We start from the raw sequence: 20,527 nt of genomic DNA, 5'->3' as shown, positions 1-20,527 counted from the left end.
TAATATTTTTTCCAAATACATTGCTAGCTTTTATCTTCAGATTTTGCCATCTAAGCACACCTCAGTAATTACAATATATAATTAATTAATAAACCCCGGAGACACAGGCAAATAAACAATAAACTGTATTTTCTAATGCAGTTCATATTAGAACTATATTAGTTTTCATAATAAGTAATTTTCCACATGGTTTATGTTAGAAATAAGGCTTCTAAACTAGACCTATCTTTGGGTCTCAATCTGATAACAACCACTGCACAACCATCAATAAAATCTCCACTGCTTCACTGAGATTCTCCCACCGTAAATAATTACACTTGCTGGAGCAAACAGAAGATATAAATGGGAATGTAGGTTTTGATGAGTCTTGAATTTGGGGGTTGGGTGGTTTGTTTTTTTCCTCAGATCCACTCCAAAATATGACTTTGATAAGCTTCTGATAAACTTTGAAAAAGGTAGCGACACATTCATTTCAATATCAGCAGCTCTTGCACAGGAATTACATGACAAATAATTATGTTTTAAACAGTGGGATGGTGAAACAAGACAGACTGCAATGATGCATTCATTCATACAATCCATAATTTCCAAAAAAAATACGAAATATTTCTGCACTGACCATAGTCTGTGTTTTCTGGCTCCCAACAATTTGATGGCCAAAAGTAGGGTGTCTATAGACAAAATAAAAAAGTAGGAAACTCAAGTTAGACAATGCAAGCATTATACAGTCATTGGATTGTTACTGGTTTTCAGAATCAATTTATATTTTTGGTAGATTATTATACTGCTAACTTGACATTTTTGAAATAGGCATCAAAACAGAAAATTACATTTGTACACCTGATTATCATGCTAGTTTCAGAACGACATTGAAAAAGAAAAAAAAAAAAAAAAAGTGGCGTTTTGTTCTCAAAGTTAAGGGAACAAAACCCACAAGGCTAGGTAATGGGGCTGTCTTTTGCATCTTCCCTAAAAATACATCCCTCAGATGTCCTGGAGAATCAGGTTTAGGGGTATAAAGACAGAAAAGGCTTTGAAGTTCATTCAGTTCTTGATTTTTGAGATTTTTCATTCACAGATTAATACTCAATTTACTTTCCTTGGTGTTGTTTTAAAATGCCACTAACAACATCCAGCTTTCACAAAGACATCAAAGTCTACTTTTTAATAATTGTTTACCTGTTGTGATTTAAAATGTGGGGTTTTTTAAGAGAAAGACAATAAAGTACCCAAAACTTCTTCAACAATAGACTTATTAAGACTGTGCTACATGTATTGTTAAAATAATTAACTTCTAACAAATGGAGAATATAAAACTGCATAGACATCACTTTATTTTTAAAATAACAAATCATTTTATTTTTAAAATAGCAACTTTTGGTTAAAATGGATATTATTATAGCATTTTTTACAGAGCACATAATCCTCATAGAGGCCATTCACTTTAGAGCTTAACTTAATGACCCCTGTTGGTCCCTTCATACTTCAAATATTCTGTGATTGAGTGACTGATGTATATATAAACACATGCACACAGATATAGAGAATTATATAGTATTTGAGTAGCTGAATGAAACTCATTAAACGTGTGAAGTGGTTTGAGTGGTATTTCAAAACACAGGTGGTTCTTCAGGAAAACCTTCTGCTATACTCTGTATTTCTAATTGTTTTTTTCGCCAAAATCTCCCAGCTGCAAAAACTGAAACCTGTTTGCTGCCCACTTCCCTTCAAAATTGTTTTAATGTTAATGTGAAAACCAACAGGGCTGAAGGGTGACACATTCACACCAACTGTCAAATTTAATATATATTGTGAAAAATCTCTGGGTTTTGTAACATTGACAGATCAAATTTAATAAAAGCAAATTAGAACTTGCTATTTATCAGTCAACAGCAAGGAGCTAAAGCATAAAAAAGGAACTATCACAAGCTAACTTCAAAGGCTAAGATGTATTTCTTGCAAGCTGTTTAGTACCTTTTGAGGGAGCAACAATAAGTAATTCTCCAATCAACCATTTCTTCACAGTGCCACTGAAATCAGAGTGACCAGTAGAAGCACATATAAGCACAAATAGAAAGAAGATGGACTGCTAGAGAATGAATTGCCATTCTCAGCACATTTTAGAGAAGCAACTATAAAATTTCATAGTGTGATTCATATAAAGCAAAAAGTCACCATCACTGAAATATACAGCTTACAAACTCAGGAAGTGAGAACAGTCCTTCCTTAGAGGCACAGAATATATATCCAGAGAGGCCCAAGAAGAAAAGCACAGCTACATCATTTCTCTGCTAAAAGGAAGGTTAACCTCTGTTGACAGGTTCAAGCTGAGCTTCAGAAAAAAGCATGTAGTGAGGGTTACTAAATACATAGAAACCATATCTGCTCAGGCAGCAGTCCAGCTGAAACTCTCCCAGTTGTGGGCATACTTGCTGCAAAGTCCATATTATAGCTCCTCATGCATACTTAGGATTTCTCTTGACAAATTGCACATACTCCAATCGCAGCTGAGATTAAAAACAAATTCCATCTTCTGATTTAGAGAAAAATCACTGACTTTGCTTTCAGCATTCATTTTACAACAGGCTATGTACAAATACTCTATATTCACATCTGTGTTACTGATGTTAGAGGAGAACTCTGTTGTTTCATACATAAATGAAAAGCTATGTGTGGCCAGAATACTGTTTTTAGTTGAAATAACACATTGAAGTTTTATTGAAACTTGCACTTTGGTGGTGAAGGCAGTGTGTGCACTAAAAAGAATATGGGAAAGGAGACATGATCTTCAGTGTTGTGAAATCTTATCACTTAGGCTCACTTGAAGGCAGAGATGACCAAGGCTTTTCTGAAGGATAAAAAGGTGCAACCTAAATGTGGAGAAGAGATTGAGGAGAAGGCAGAAAATAATGCACTGGCTACTAAGGACAAGTGTAAGATTCCCTGTACTAGGGAAACAAAAGCAGAAAAATTAAAACAGAACATGTTTTAATTAGCAAAGCACATGATGAGCCATATTAAAAGGTTTCAAAGCTGTGTGATAAGGTAAGCCATAAAGAAAATCCTGTAAAAGGCAGACATTACACCATGAGAAAGGGGTTCAAATAACAGCTAACACAGATAAGCACAGAAGATTATTAAACCCCTCCCTCCAGAAGGAGGGAGATGGTGAGCAGAAAGAGGTCTTTCTGCCCAGGGAATGACAGAGAGGCATGAGGTCTCCTTTCCCATGCTCTGATCTGGGCAGGCACAAGCTGTCTCTGAGCTGCCAGCCATGACCCTTCCTGCCCGGTGCTCGGATACATTTAATGGGACCGGCAAAGTACAGCTCATCCGCTCAGGCACCGCAACGTGGCCAGAGCTGGCCTCCAGCCAGCCGGCTCCCAGAGGGAACAAAGTTCAATTCTGCCTGCAATCAGCTCTGAGAACATGCCCAAAATTAATTTGGACATGGAGATAAGGCTACAGGGCAAAGCACAGGGCAAAAAAAAATTCAGGGAGGGAATTGTTTTTATGAGGTCAGACAGTTCAGGTTAGAAGGCTGATGAAATTCAGCACAGAAAGCTTAAGAATTTCTTTTGTTTTCACATGGGTAAACTCTGTTTATTTCCGAAAAAGCAAAAAAAGCCTCACCAAGCTACAGGATGACTCCTGGTTCCTCAGGACTGTAATTTATATGCATGTGTAAATACTATGATGCAATTCTTCCTCTGGTATTTCTCTTTCTCCTCTATCTCCAGTATTCTGTAACAATGATTATCTAACTGGTGAGAGTTATCAAAAGTACTGAACTATCTGCATGATGTTTAAAGGAGTTCAAGCTACCCAAAAGGCAATTTACACACAGAAAAAACATTCATTCAAGTAACCTTTGAAAAATGGACAGTTACTTAAAAAAAAAAAAAAAAAGTTGCATAAAGCAGAGTAGCTTCAGAAGATTACAGCAAAGGGAAGAAGAGTATTTCCAGAAAAGGTAAAAAACCTTAAATTTTCTCTTTTATAATGTTTCTACATCTACTCTCTAGATTGAACAGTTGTAATACACTATATGTTTCCAATCTTTGAAAGATAAAGGTTACTAATATGTGGATTTTTCAAAAACCCATTCGGTCACTGACAGTGTAAAACCCTTACTAAAGGAGAAACAAACATTAGATGCTATGTATTTTGACCAAGTCAAAGTCCTATGCTACTTTCTTACCAGCAAGACTTATTGTATCACCCTAAGATCTGTGCTCAAAGGCAGCTACAGCTGCTGATAAAATTGTATTCGAAGAGTAGGCATCTATCATTCACTTTCAAAGGAGGAAATGACATTGATGTGCACAGCGATAAAGAAAACTCTCCTAAAAACAGGCAAAAAATTGGGATAAGGGACAAATTGAGATTTAAACAGAAAGAAATTCCAGAACATCAAGAAAAAAAAAAAATCTTTGAAAACCCTAGACACTGAAAATAAAGCCTGATATAAAAATCAGTTTCTGATTAATGGACTTTTGCAATGTTGTGTTTGTATGGACAAAAAGCACCAACAATAAACATGCATGTAAAATGATTGATGTTTTTCCAAAGGAATATTCCATATTTTCTTGTCTAATTGCTTGATTTTAACAGTCATAAAATTATGGTCTTAATCTGAAGTTCCCCTTGTTCCTTACTACAGACATCAAACAGTTTAATCACATAACATGTGACTATAATGGATGTGCTGAGTTTACATTTCCATTTCTGTTTCAAAAGTCTCCACACAATTTCATGCTCCAGATATTTAACAATCTCTGAGAAGAATTTGCTAGAAAGGTTATCCATGAAGACTACGGGAGAAAGACTTGCCTTATTCAACACAGATGGATTAGGAAATAAAAAGAGTCTGATAAGAAGATTCCTGGTCTTATGGAATGAGGTCAGGAATGAGAATAGGAGGTGTGTGCAAAGGAGAAAGCTGCCTGTTCTCATCTGATCTATTAAAATATCCCACAGAAATGCAGGGAGGGCCTGCTCACATAAATTACCTTCTAAATAGCCAGACTATGCAAACAAAGGTTGGTTCAACTAGTTGTTACAAATCACATATCCAAATACACTGCAGAAGAACTATAGCATCCCTTTCAATGTCATATATTCCTATAGCACCAATATTAACAATTTGCATACCTGGCTTCATGATTTAAAAGCTCATAAGTGAAGATTTCACCCATGGGAGCTATGGATGTGGTATAACATGTACCACAACACCGCCATTTCCAAAGAGAAGATTAGGAAATACTGATGTGGTTCGGTTATCTTTCATGAGTGTAGAAAACCTGAAGGAATTATCATACTCAAGAATTTTACTTTTCCTCAGAAAGAATTATGAAGCAGTTCAGCATGAAGAAGTATTAAAGAGGGAATGTTTGTCATTGTGCCATGACATCCCACTTACAGCTGAAGGAAGGTGGGTGGTAGAGTGGTTATGGGAAAGTCAAGGACTGTTTATCAGCCCAGGCAGAAACAATGCTGCCAGTTTTTATCAGTATGCTCTTGAGGCACTTAGTTTAATTGTAGGTGTAATTTGAATTAGCAGCCAGAACAAGTCAGGTGCTAGAGAAACAAGGCTTACCTAGCACTGCAGATGTGACTGCAGATACATTTAAGCCTCCAGAATGAAACAGTTACAAGGACCTTTATGCCCTTTAACCAGAAAACTGGTTTTGCACACACAAACACATCCTGATTCTCTTGTGTTAGGCACCAATATCATTAGGTAAACCTAACCACAAAAATCCATAATCCTCCTGTAATAAAGTCATATGAAACAAAATCCTGTAATATAGCACAGTATTCCACCAAAAAAAAAAAAAAAAAAAAACACCAAAAAACACCAAAAAACCTAGCAGCAGTGGCTGCTATGCATCGTAAAGAATCCAGTGATAAAGTAAATAGATCTGCTTTGGCTTTACCTTAAAATTAATCAATAACAATATCTGGGCTAATAAAACAGCCACTTGTAAAAAGCAGTGTTGCCCATCAGCTTTTATAAAACATGATTAATTTCTATACATTAAACTGCATAACCAAGGAGGGAAATCACTGAGCATCTTTCAGCTACTCCTTGTTAATAGTAATAAAAAAAGAGTTGTTGTCTCTGAAGCTGCTCTGTTCCACTCCACAAATTTTTTTAAAATCCAATTACTTGGATGGGGGAAGAGGATTCAAATCTCTTATAAACCTTTGCATATTACTGCTATTCTTCTCTCAGGCACCAGGGAGTCTTTATAAACAGCAGAAATCAAGCCTTTGCTGAAAAGTAGTTATGCACAATCTCAAATCCTTTGCATGATGGATGGCAGATTTTACTGGCATTCCATTTTACATTCGTTGCACTTGACAAAAAAAATTTCTTGGTAAACTAAAAGGGTAAGATTGCTAGTCTAGCACTGTCAAGCCCATACAAGAAGCAAGTGGTGCCCCCGTGGTTGGCTCAGAATAATTAAAATAGAAGTTGAAGAATTTGGAAACAAGATTTTGGTTCTCTGACTCCTCTCTTCTAACCAAAAACAGGATGAGCGTGGAAAGCAGTGTGGGGCAAGGTGTGTCTAAATAAGGAGTTAAAAAAAATCAAAAGTGGCACTGATGGGGAAGTCAGAAAGACATGGATTTAAAATCTGTTTCTCTCAGAAACCTTAACAGAACTTGTATATGTCAAGCCTGACCTGAAAAGACAATGAATTAGTTATCGTACCTGCAATTGCCAAAGAAAATCTGCCAAATGATGCGTAATATAATTTGCTTCTTTTTCATTTCTAAAATCTGGCTTAAATAAAATGCTTCCCTCAAGGCACAGTAGATGAACCAGAAAGGCTCTGGAGAGTGGCTGAAGAGCTGTGATGTTCAGCCACAGACTCAGCACTCAGAAGGGCCAGAGGTGGGTCCAGAATGAGCCAAGACAAAGCTAGCTCAATAAGGCTGACTCAAGGAGATGAGTAAAGCAATGTAATTCCACCTGAGACATGACATGTCCACAACACCTCACACTCTAAACTGTTTTGGAACAAAGATATTTCAAGATCCTTACAGTGATTGCTACATAATTTTATCCCAAATTTAGGCATGGGAAGACAAGGCCAGAGCAGTTAAAAGCATTTGTCAAGAAAGTGTTCCCAATGGTAGAACAGAAGACATCAAACTCCACACCTTAATCCATCCAAGGTCCATGAATTTTTCTCCTATCTTCACCAGACTCATGCTTTCACAAGAAACTGTTCCTGTTTTCACACATTTTCTCAGATATTTGTGCCTTTCATCTTAAAAGTTACAAAACACCAGCAAAACCTAACCCTCACCTCAGAAAATTAATTTATGTTAAATCATGAATTAATCTCATTTAAAAATGGGAATGTCACTATCACTAGTCTCAGATATCCCAGGAGTTTGTTTACAGCTAAAATATACTGGAAAACATTATTTTTCACAAGTAACATCAGGAGACACTATGGATTTAAGGCTTGTAGAGGAAATCAGCATATTTTTCTGCAGGATGATATTACAGAAGTTTATCAGCTGAGAGGGCAAGTCAGGCATTCCTCACCAAGATGAACATATTATCTTTTGTGTGGACATAAATGAAACATCTCCATGAGTAATCCCTGGCCCAGGGAAGATATGCTTTCTAAGAAACAGCTTGCTTTTCTTATTTGAGTCCCTCATATTTATTTGCTCTCAGGCAGAGGAAGATGGTGAACAAATATTCAGCTCCTTTTTTGGTCACAGGTTTAAATTAACAGGAAAAGCCATACAGCTGTTTCTGCTTTTTCTTATTGAGACTAATAAAAAAATTCCTCTCTTAATAAAGCAATTAAATTGATATCACAGAAACAAACCTAATTAACACCTGAGTAGGTCACTGAATGAGCCAGAATTTTTTTTAGTTCACATTATTTAAAAAAGCAGATGTAACTACACTCTTGCCTCCTGATGGCAAGAGTAATAGCTGAAAAAGTATAATTTTTGCCCATAAAAGGACATTTGTCCAAATGAAGCATAATCTCCACTGCTTTTCGCTATTTCTATAGAACAGAAGGTGTTTAAAACAAGCTAGAGATAATTTTACTGTCAGGAGGGAATGTGTCACCCTTTGGAAAACAAAACACCAAGCACATGGAAAACATTACTATAGCTAGCCTTGGTTTTGGTGAGTTAGATCTTTGTATTGCATAGATTTCTCCACAGGTGTGGCTTCTGAACTTTTCAGTACTGGCAGGTGCATGGTTTTCTCTTTCTATCAAAATACCCAGAAATTTGTGAATCTTGTCCAGTACTAAGAGGGTACTATTTGCAAAGAACCTGAACATCTATTCTAGTGCAAATTTCACACCTTTGCAGTCAAGCTTTCCTCTCAGTTGAATATGTTCTCTTCATCTTCTAATTTAACAGTTCAGTAACAGATTTTATACTAGCCTTATTTTGGTGGGGAACGTGGAGATGTAATCACACAAATTTTGCTGTTGTAACTCCAGTTAACAGTATGTCACCACTTTTTCTCATCCTATGCATCAACAGCTAGAGTTGCATCGTCACAACAACAAAGTCACATTGTTGGCACAGGAATAGCAATGTAAAAGGTACCACAGAAAAGTAAACAAGCCAAACACTGCAGATACAGATTGAGCAACACTTGATTAAAGTGTCTTATTTCAGATGCATTTGTCAAATAGGTGCCAAATTCTTAACTTGCGAAAATAAACTGAGAAGCTTTTACAATCTAGCCCTCACTGAAGCTTTGTGGCCAAACATGTAGGCTCTGGAGCTCTCTGAGGAAAGCTCACAGCAGGGTAGCTGCAGTACTCTCAGTGGTCCACAGTGCAGCTAATTCTAGTCTGTACTTTCCTTCAGTCAATCATGCCAGCACAGGTGCTGGTTTCTTGTGCTAGAGATGGAGGCAGGCCAGCAGCTCTGCAGAAAGCACTCCTGCAAGTAAGTACTATTCTCTGCAAAATTAAGACCTTGTATTTTTTTTTTTTTTTTTTTTTTTTTTCCCTTCTGGACGCTGCTTATTCAGACACCAAGAACTGGACACCAAGCCAAGAACTGGAGCCTGAATCACTCCATGACTCCCTTGCACTTACCTCATAAGCAAATCAGCAAGCCCCTTCAACCATGTGCCATCTCTCTTCTTTATACTGAGCATTGAGGAGAAGGAAGCTTCACAAGCTTTAAAAACCCCTTTTCCTTCAAATACTCTCTCCAGGATCAAAGGTAACTGTGCATCTAGCGGAGGAGGCTTGGAATGCTTGCTTAGTATTACCCATGTACACATCTAACTTTCTGTTCTGCTGAAGAACAACTTTATTGCAGTCTGACTCACAAGATCTAAATATGAGAATAGGATAATATTTTTTGCATGTATGCAACAGTACTTCTCTTGCCAGACTGTGCTGTGCATATTTAATTATATTCATGCTAAGATTTTGATTTATACAATTACAAGCCTTTCTCTTCCCTTACGTGGGTCTATAGGACTTAAGCCAAAATATTGGTGAAAGTATTGTACAGAGATTAATATAATACAATGTTTGAAGCTATGACTGGCCTCCAATCTCTAGTTTTCTTCCGCAATTGAAAGATCACAAATTCAGTACTATTTTATTCTTGCTGGCTTCTTATTTAAAGAATCTTTAAGAAAAAGTTTAGAGCTATATATCTTGAAGACAATAGACTTAATATATTCTTTGTTTGTTTTACCAGGTGTTATTTTTACTGAGTATTTAATACAGTTAGAAGTAACAGAAAAGAATTTACAAACTCAATTTCATAATGATAATCATCATATCATTTCAAAGCAATAAATATCTAAAAAAGAGGTAGGTGTTGACATATGTACATATTTATGCTTCCAGCTTGTTCTGAACCATCTGCAAATTTGTTGTATGCAACGGGACTGGCACATCAATGTAAAGATGTCTCTGTAGTTGCAAGAAGAATACACACTCTTCCAATACTACTGAGTTACCAGTAAGAAAATCCTCACAAAAGAAGAAAAATAAATATTACCCTCCAATATTTATCAGATTTCTGCTACAAACTTAATATTTAAAATATCTCCCCCTTTGCAGATTCAGACTATACTAGGAATAACAGGCAATAACATAATTTAATTCACTATATTTCAAAAATACTACATTAATTTATTTTGTGAGAGATAGTTCCACACTCAGCATTATCACACTTTTATTCCAGATATCAAAATAGTCATTATCATCCCAACACTTTACTGAAAATTTATAAATAAATTCCGTTTTTATAAAGGATTCTATAAATAAAAACCATTTTTTATTTTTAGGAGAATTTCTACTCTTTATCAGGTTATGTAAAAAACAAAGTATGATTAAATTTGCTATGAACTTTTCTGTAAGACCTTTGAGGCTCCATTTGTGCAAGTCAAGAACATATTGAAAATACTTACTTGGAATCGATAAAAGGTGCCATCATCCTTCAGTGTGAGAACATGGTCTGAGATTGGAAAGAAATAGCCATGCGCTGCCATCAGAGTTCCCAAATGCAGAGCTTCAACTGTTTCAAGAAAAAAAGAAAGGTAAGCTGAAAAAGTTAAATAACTTCTTTTCAGCAAGCTAGTTTTGTTGTTAAGACTCATCTGATATCCTGCTGATAACCACTTTGTTCTCAAAGTCCCACCATCATGAAAAAGCTGTCTTTTCCCATGTAATATAATGATGCAATCAAAAAAACCACTGCACTCTCCTTAACAAATAGCTTTTTTTTTTTTTAGCCACTTGCAGCTGCAGTTCCACTACTTATATAGACATTAAAATGTGGTCTCAATGTTCACTCACTTGTTCTGAAGCTGAAAACAGCTATCACTTTTACCTTGATGGTGCAGCCTGCTTTTCTTCTTCAGAACAATTTCTGATTACATGTTAAAATAGTTGATTCCAATTATGTGATATCTTTCTCTGTAGCTTTATCAGAGCCACTGTAAAGGACAGAGATATCCTCAGAAGTTTATTACTGGAAAAATAGCAAAGGATTTCAGGTTCCTAGAACAGTTGAGGTAAGAAGGTACTTGTGAGGGTCATCTTGTCCAGCTCCCTCACTCAAGCAGAGAAACCTTAAGCTACTTGCCAAGGACCTTGTCCAAGCGTTTTTTTAATAACTCAAAGGAGTGAGACACCACAACTCCTCTGGATAATGCCCAGATCCATATTCATCCTCTAAGAGGTGCTCATTTGTTCCTATTGCCTATAATTTGACTTTCAGCAGTGGCAAGCAAAAATTTGTCTTGTCCTGACTATTAGAAACACCACTGCAGCTGGACCAGCAGTCAAGCATCATCATGCAGAAAGAAATTCAAGTCCTGACATGTGTTCTTGCTGACGAACACAGAAAGAGACATTCACTTTTATTTCATCCATTATTATTTTCAATGTGAGAAGGCTTGTTTATTTACCCATGCTTCATCAGCATCCCAAAAATTCCCTCCTTCAACCTTTGCTCATCTGAAGACCTTGACTGACATAGGAGATACAGGAGAAGCAGTGGGACATGTTTAGGCTAACCCAAAGCCAGCAAACGTGAAAGGAACAGGAAAGGGGATCTGGAGAGTACTTAATTGAGAGCACATAACCCTACAGGGTTTATTTGATATCAAATATTTATTGCCATCCCCATGTTTAGCAAACTGGTTCTTGTCCCTCCAGCCAGAGCCATTACCTAAAATACAACACACCCTCTCTGGCAGTGAGTTCTCCAGCCTGATGTAAAACTTTGCAATGTTGTTTAGACTTTTCCCAGCTGCAAGCCTACAAGAAATCTCTCTAACAGAAAGAAGTTGCTTTCTTCCTTGTGCCTATGATGTCTTCAAAACCCCATCTGAACTTTGTCCTAATTATAAAAATTTATATATTGTCATTATTCATTCATTTCAAGCTGCTAAATACTATTATCCCTTGAATCAGAAATTTTGAGTCAATGCTTTCGGTAGTGTGTCAGTCACTGAGGGTTTTTTTTACTGTTTCAATTTGTCTAGCTTTTAATTTTATTAAGCTTTTCTTTGTTCTTCACATTGCAACTTATTGCCAATTCAAAAAAAAATATTTTTCCATGTATTATGTATCTTGGTGGAATGAGAGAAAAACAAGGAAGAAATGTGCTGACTTTTCTAGAGAAAGGCTTTCTCAGACAAGGGTGACAAGGCTTGCCAGGGAGCTCTGACACAAATGAGAGTGCACTCTCTTTTGGTTTAGCATACACTAAATAGGCTCCAGATTTTTTTCATATGCTTTCTGGATTCTGAATCATAATATTTTTCAAGATCACAAGGAGCTCATATTATTTCTTTTTACCCAGTAATTTTTAGAGCATATCTGGACTACTGTGTCCATTTATAATTAACATGTCCATTGCAGTACAAAAACAACATCAACAAACTTTGAGTGAGTCAAGTGGGAGTCCACCAAGATCACCAGGGCTGGAGAATGCACCCTATAACGAGAGGCTGGAGGAGCTGGGCTTGGTCAGAATGAAAAAAAAAGAAGGTTTTGGAGATGTCTAGAAGTACTTTCCAATACCTGAAAGAAGATTTCAAAATGAGGGAGCCAGGATCTTTATGGAGTTGCAGGGCAATAAAGTAAATAAATTAAGAAATAAATAAAATAGAAAATGGTAATAAACCAAATCAAGTATAGTTCTGACTTTCAGCCAGGCAGTAGGAGATGCTGCCCAGACACACTGTGTAATCTGCCTCCTCAGAGGCTTTCAAGACCTGGCCAGATAAAGTTCAGGGCAACATGTTTGACTTTACAGTTTACACTGACTTGAGCAAGGAGTCGGACTAGAGTCCTCTTGAGGTCCCTCTCATCTTGAATTATATTACAGCTCTGTGACTCTAGATGGGTCAAGCAGAAGTGGAATATAGAACATAAAAAAGGGATGAAGACAACTGGAGAAGAAACCATTTGAAAGCTCCTGCCAGAGCAGCCTATACTCCAGGGCAAGGCTAGATACAGAAACAGCAAGAACTTGTATTTCTCTCACTGACCATTGAATCATACAAGCAAGTATAGAGTCACAATAGTTCTCCATAAAAGAATGGAAAGAGTCACCTTCCCTTCTACAGAAGTCATTTAAAGTTATTTAAGGTTTGAATAAGTCCCAACAGCAGCTCTCCATCTCTTCTCCAGTTATGTATGGAGAGTAAGGCGATAATATTCTTACCTCAGGCAATCTCATTCAGCTGGAATCCACACTAACTCAAGGTATACCTTTGTCTCTTTAGCCAGTAAGCCTTAATACGGACATATAAAGTTCTCTCTTTCTTTTCCTTCACTAATACACAATTAATTTTCATTTTTTTATGACCATCAATCCATCAGTTTATTTCAGAATTACATTAATATAAATGCATGCAGTATTATCCACCACTGTAGCTCACACTTTGAGTGTTGCAAAATTATACCCAGTTTGTATTCCTGCCTCATGACAGGCTGGGAGAAGGCTAATGCTGACGGTCTCTCTGCAGCAGCAGTAGAAATACAACACAGAAAGAAAACTCAGCTCTCAAGAGATTTCTAATCTCCAAGCAACAGGTTGTCCAGTGTATTGCAGAGGCAATGCTTCGATACCCATCTCAATTTGCTAAAATCAGACTGAGAAAATAACTACTGTAAGAAGCCAATGAAGTGCAACAGTAGTATTTAGGAAACAAACCCATGAGCTTGAAAAGAAAAATGAAGCCAGCAGCAGACTAACCTGAATTCAAATACAGACAGCTTCTATATCTCCCAGCTATTCTTGCACATGAAGTTAGAGTATTTTCATTTAAGAACATTTCACCTGGAAAAATGGCAAATGTAGCTTGGGAACATCAAAAAATCTATGAAGTGCATTAGATAAGAAGAAAAAAGAAGCCTGAAAGAAATGTTTTTAGACATACTGGTTACCAGGTAGAAAGAGTAATGTTTATATGTATTCAGAATACAAACTCAAAACCTTGGAGGAACAGAATAAAAGAAAAAAAAATACTGGGTTTTTAGATGGCAAGTGCACACAGATGCACACAGAAATGTGGTATGCACACTATTATTTCACAATCCTCAGTCACAGTGTGTAAAAAACAGAATCTAAACAATATCCCCAGTCACACCCAGATAGCCTCTCTGAGAAGGCATAATTCAAATGGTAGTCAGCTGCTATACAATGAATACAAACTGCAGCCAGAGATGTCATGTAAAAAATCTGAGGAAGACAAAGCTCCTGAAGATGTAACTGGAAAATGGAAGAGACTTCGGCTTCCTCAACTTGGCACCTCTTTTGGAAGATATCAGTAAACAGATTTAAGTAAAACTTCCTAGCAGTTAAACTGTGGAAAAGTGGAGGAACACGTTTGAAAACCAGATTTACTCAAACCGCTCTTTTAACTTTTATAGGTAAAAAAAGGAAAGTGTTGAGAGCAACTATAGCTAATAGAAGAATAATTCCTCAGCTGAAAGATAGAAATGCATCCTTATGAGCCTGTTGCAATTCAATAGGATAAAAAATATTTTATATAAAAACAAAGTACTGTTTGGATGTAGGTTTGATTCTTAATGTGTATGTTATTACTGGGCCAAAAGCTCAGAAAATGCTAAAATTGCTAAGTTCACTCTGCTGTTGAACTTTATTTAGTTGAGTGGGTGAAGTGAACAACACATGTACATAGATTGATTAGAAATCATTTTTGTGAGACAAAATATTGCCCAGCCATCTGCTGTCCCATTACAAGACAGTGATCTTGACAGATTAAATGTCAGTCACTTTTAATATACTTTGTTATACAAGAGTCAGATATTTTCAATGCTTTGGGACAATGTAACCTGACAGAATCTAAGGAATAAAAAACATACTCTAGTGGTTGAATATTGACTTTATTTTCTTTTTAAACATAGTGCAGTCTTCTCCTTACTGTAATAATTATTGCATGGATTGCTGACAGTTTGCTCAGCTTAAATTGCAGGGTATGGTAGTTTTGGTGGAACAAGTTAGGATAATGTCCACAGCAGAGAATTAAAACAGAAGAATGTTCCTTGTTTTTCTTTGGAATAAACATGCTTCTGTGCTCTGAAATCCCTTAAAGGATATGTTTTCAGTGATTAGTGTGGATTCTATTTTTTCTTACACATCTCAGGCCTACATGAGATGTGGTATCTAATTTATTTTTACTATGAAGTCTGTAAAACACTTCATGGTATCATACCAGTATAATCTTGCAGCATCTGAAGTGCCTTGCAGTAATCATTGAGGGAGCAAGGAGAGAAAAATAGAGTATTTTCCAATTGTGCTCCACTTTCAAAAATCCTTTTTTGTAGTCTTTTTTATATTCTATGTGGAAAGATTTCCTCGGAATGCAACTTGGGGCATTTTGCATCCTTAAAATTGGTTTATGGTGTAAAAAAGAGTGAAAACTCCAAACTTCCCATTTTTTCATATATTTTTAGGATCCAAAAATGGCAAACAAATGAAAACTTCTCTCTCTCCATGAAACAATAAAGTGTTTGGTATTCTGGGTTATTTGTCAAATCTAAAATCCATCACAATACTGAAGTGCACTGCTAAGCCACACAGCAGCCTGGGAAAAGAATTAATGAGTCAGAACTTTGCAAGCACACATTCATTGATAGTGTCTAATGCCAAGACTTTATCATTTAATCTCACTTCATTCCTGCTGTCATTTCACTGCCAGTGTGAACACAAGCTGCAAAGGATTAGAGTAATAAAATACAACCTGCTTCTCACACTGACAAAAAGAGTAGGAGAGAGTCGCTATCTTGGCCTGACTTTGGAGAGAGCTGGTTTATTTTCTCCTCTTCAAACAGGCTTGACTTTGGCCTGTTTAAAGAGAAGAAAATAAACCAGCTACAAACATTCTTGAACAACCACAACACTGTAAACTGCTCTCTTTTGTCCCACCTGAAGGACAGAATTTGTAAGGAGAGCAGCACTTGGTGAGAGCCATTTCAAGGAGGATAAACTAGGCAGTGAAGGAAGAGGCACTATTTGCCCAAACATAATTAAAACAAGATTCATACTTGATTTCAAGAGAACAATCACAAACCACGTTATCTGTCAACAAAGCATTTACCTAAACAGGCAGGAATTCTCTTGTGCTAGACAGTCCCTGCTGATGCCATCAACAGGGCAGAGGCTTTGGCAGGAGCATCACTCAGCAGGTAAGGAGGAAAATCTATCAAAGATGGGCTATGAGTTGTCATATGCCCAAGGAATGGTAATTTCCACCCTTACAGTCTGAGATTATGTGTAACATGCAGCGCATCCCAAGTACAGAAATAATGATGCACCTGAAACATCAACTACTTTCTTCACAAAAACATCCAGCAAAACAGGCAGTGACAGAGATCAAAGAGAGCTGGGTCTTCCTGCTTCCTCCCCTCACCTCACTCCTTTCTGCCCTGTCTCTGATGGGCAGTGAGGCTTGCCCTAAGACAAGAACACCAGGTGGGTATTTCAGGAAGAATTTCTGGATGCTCACATGGTTAGCATATTCCAGTGATGGGGAGATGAGATGCTTGTGATTGACTTTAATCCACATCAGCCTGCAAGAGGATGTAAAATGCTTCTGGAGACAGGTCCAGCTGGGCAAACTGACTGCTCTTCCAAGGCTAGACACAGTTTCTGGGTGGAAACTCCCCTAGCAGGGATTCTGGCCGAGTACATCCAGCCCGAAGGTTAAGAACACTTAGGATGGGTGAGTAAAATGCACTAAGATCCAGTCCAATGCAGAGATAAAATCCTGGAGTAGCTACACTTATGCTTTGTTGCTTGGTAATTGTGAATTCTGCAAGGCCAAAGACAGAAAGCCTGTACATTTCTAGCTAAACTTGCTTATCCTATAAGCCTTTAAACATCAACTTTGACCAAATCTGAGATGAAGTGGACTCAGCTGCACCCAACTTGCCCTAGAAGTTTAGAAACCAGGGGAGTCTTTCTGACTCCACAGGAAGGACCATAGCCTGATTATACTATAACCCACTGTACTAGATGATACAATTGGTATTTATATATTGTATTGGCAAGATTTAGATACTGTATTAGCAATAATCACCTACATAATCACCACATCCTACTTCTCATGCCTGATCAAGAGGGTTTTCTCAATTACTCTGCTACAGGGACACACTAGCAGTCCTGCCTTATGCGCTCACAGGAGGTGGGTGAATGGGGAGACTGACCTGAATCTGAAAAACTTTTATCTAGATAAGATCAACACAAGTCATGTCACCACAAAAGACTGAAGGAAAGGGGAAGATGGCCTACAGTTTCACAAAAGAACAAGACAAAACCAAAACAAACTACCTTTATTCACCCGCAGGAAAGGGAAAAAAAATGAAAGAAATTATCATATTGGAGGGGAAAAAAGTAGTCCTTGAAAAATGAAGCTGCATCTCCCTGCTAGCAATACACAAACCCTCCATTTTAAAAATTTTAAGTATTTCCCTAATTTTTATGTGATTGTTTTCCACTGCATTTCAGCTGTTTACACACTAACTGTTGCTATGTCCTATTAAAGTCTGCTTCTATTCTCTTAATAAATTTATATCCTGAAAGGCAGATGCCTGAGATGTCAAAATGCAATGAATTGAGGCGATAACCAAAACTTTCAAGCTGACCAACAAAAAATTAAAAAAAAAAAAAATTGGACTTGCAACATGAGGTCTCAAGAAACAGAAAAATGAAGAGTGAGGCGCTGGCATTGAGCAGTGCTGTAACTTCACCTCTGGAATATTTGTTTGGGAGTTTGTTTGGCCAACTGGAAATGTGCTGCTACAGAGGCTGAAAGAAATCCATTCAAGCTGTAACCAAAAGGTAAACTTAATTACCAGGCAAAACAGAACACACCACAATTCGGTAACCAGAGTTTGTCACAGTTCATCCAGTACATAGTCATGAAAAGTGGTCTGAATTTTTTTTAAATTGCCTTTATAGTTTCCCTGTCCTCTCCAGCCTCAATTTTTTAAAGCACATATCAATATCACACCAGCAATCAGGCCTTCCAGTGGTGGAATCTAGCTCTGTACCAATGGAAGTCATCATTTATAAAACTTTTTCTCTCATTTCACTATTACTACTCTTTGATATTTTCTATTTTCAATATCATAGAAATCACAGATTTTTTGCTCTTCTACCACTGATATCTCTTGTCTTTTCAAATTGAAATGATAGAAGAGTGAAATCCAAACTCCTTTGAAGTATGGGTTTCCTGTTTTTCCCTCTGGGTCTTCCTATGAAACTGCAACTTTTTGGTTTAAGTTTTGATTCCCATGCTTCTTTAAGGCAAAACAGAGGAAATCAAAACCTGTGTGCCTTGTTTTCCCTAATGACTCTGAACGTTTCTCCATAAGATTATTTCCAAACACTTCGCTCATTCTCTCCTCCAGTATGAAACTCTGAGCTAATATTTAAATTCATATGTGGACCCTTTTGAGCAAACCTGCTAAAGACAGAAAAAAAAGTTACAAAAATCCAATTATTTTTGAGAATTCCTTCAGATGAAATCTTGCTCTACAGTTTCAAGGATCTGTAAAAGACCCAAAATACTTGACATAGACTATTTATACTCAGTATTATAGTTATTATGCTATTATTTCAGGTTTTCTTCCAGTCATTAGTAGCACACCAGATCTTTCTACTTTTCTCACCTCCATTGGCTGAGTCTATAGACATGTGATGAAATTGTTTGGCTGCAAATGTTCAGTGGGGAAGCAAGTGTTTCATTCTCCACATGACACCCAAGAACCTGTGCATGTTAGTATCAGCCAGGAAAAGTATTTTACGTCACAGTTCCCTCAGACCCAGTGCCCTGTGTGATGTTGTGTTTTCCTGGCTGCAGCACAGTGCCATTGCTTGCCCCCTTCTTTGTCACTCTCAAAGGAAGGCACAGCTGCCAACTCCCCTCTCAGTCAGCTCTGCTTGGACATCACAAGCACTGGAGCATTTAGAAAAGCACATTCCAGACACATGAGCAATAGGTACTGCCTGCCACAGAGAGTTTTATATCCAGGATGGGATTTCAAAGTAGGAGACCTGTCTGTATAGCCTAGCAGATCTGGGGCATGTGAATAACTAGTGTGGTTGATTCACCACTTGGATTCGTGGCCAGCAAATACAAAAAGTAAGCTTAGGCTTTTTCAGTGCACAAAATATTTGTTCCTGAAGGAACTACAGAAGATAATATTGTTGAATCAGAGGGACATCAGTTAGCGTGGAGTTTCTGAAGCTGGTTAAGGGAAGCAATAGGTGACTCCCACAATGATTACTGCTGGTCAAGATGAATCATGACACTTTTTTTAATCTCTAAGTCTGTTTTGATACGAATTTCTTTTGCATCAACCATTAACTTTGTGTCATTGTCATGCATTGCTATCATAATCACAGAACACCCACTTATGACCAAGCAGTTCAGAAAATACAAAGAACACGCAGCAGCCACAGCTAGAAAAATAACTGCCTCTTTCACTGCACTCAATTCAATAAAGAAGAAAACAATTCCTTTTATAACAATTTTCATACCTCCAGCAAACTGAGAGCATAAAATACTGAAAATAATGTACCTTGTTCTGTGGGAAGAGTGCTGTGATTTTAAAGCCCACCAGGAGTTAACAGCTTTTTAATTAAATTGGAGTCATTGAGACACACATCAAGAAAAAATGCCATCAGAGCTCAGGAAGGGTAACAGCAATAAAGAATGTGGAGGTGGCTTTTCTGAAGTATAACATGCCACTCCCGATATGATCAGATACAGTTATCTGGGATGCACATACACAAGAATCCTCTGGCAGTTATTACAAACAGGATCACTTTTAGAGAGTTTTCTTTGTCCATTATTTATAGTAGTTTGTTTGGCAAATAAAATATATTTCACTCCTCATCAAAATGAAGGAGCAAAATTTTTAACGTTGCAAAAGTCCATTTTATGCCATCCTGTGTTCCTATTATCATAACTCCCACTCCTAGCTCTCACTTCTCCCCCTTACAATAGATTTACATAGAGATTAGAGAACCATCAGTTCATCCAGACAAACTCTGCTATTAAAAATACAGAAATACTGACAGATATTAACTAGCAAAAACAGCTCAGTGAAAACTCTTTCATGAGTGCCTTTTTTCCCACAAAAAGAGAAGAGGCCTCAATGAATGACCTATTTCTTCTCTAATGACAGAATCTGAATATATAAGGAAGATATGAGACTGATGACAACAGCAGCAGCAAAAACTGTCAGTCTTTAAAATAAATTGAACAGAAGTATCTGGTTCAAAATAATGGTCAATCTGCGTTTTATGGCAAGTAAAATATGAAATGGCTGAACTGTTAGCCATAGTGTGCCATTTATCATTTAATCACCCTCAGTACAAAAGGAAAAAAGTTTAAAAATATGTCTTTAGAAGGATATCCAACAGAAATACAGGGGGAAAAAGGATGTACAAAACAGACACCCATACAGAAAACACAATAAGAACTATAATAAAGCACAGAAGGAAT

The 20,527-nt window shown here is 37.1% G+C and overlaps 1 protein-coding gene across 7 annotated transcripts in view; it reads right to left on the bottom strand.

Moving 5' to 3' along the window:
• RGS7 (regulator of G protein signaling 7) overlaps positions 1 to 20,527 on the bottom strand; it is a 228,759-nt gene that overhangs the window by 70,479 nt on the left and 137,753 nt on the right. For all 7 annotated transcript variants that reach the window (XM_066315661.1, XM_066315665.1, XM_066315662.1 and 4 more), the window contains 2 exons: positions 10,442 to 10,548; positions 620 to 671 (listed from right to left, as the gene is read on the bottom strand). In XM_066315661.1, the coding sequence (XP_066171758.1) occupies positions 620 to 671; positions 10,442 to 10,548 (159 nt within the window). The remainder of the gene's footprint in view (positions 1 to 619; positions 672 to 10,441; positions 10,549 to 20,527) is intronic.

The sequence above is a fragment of the Sylvia atricapilla genome, chromosome 3, assembly GCF_009819655.1.
Source record: "Sylvia atricapilla isolate bSylAtr1 chromosome 3, bSylAtr1.pri, whole genome shotgun sequence".
Taxonomy (NCBI): domain Eukaryota; kingdom Metazoa; phylum Chordata; class Aves; order Passeriformes; family Sylviidae; genus Sylvia; species Sylvia atricapilla.
The sequence above is the reverse complement of the archived record's forward strand: the minus strand, read 5'-3'. Positions and strand labels throughout refer to the sequence as shown.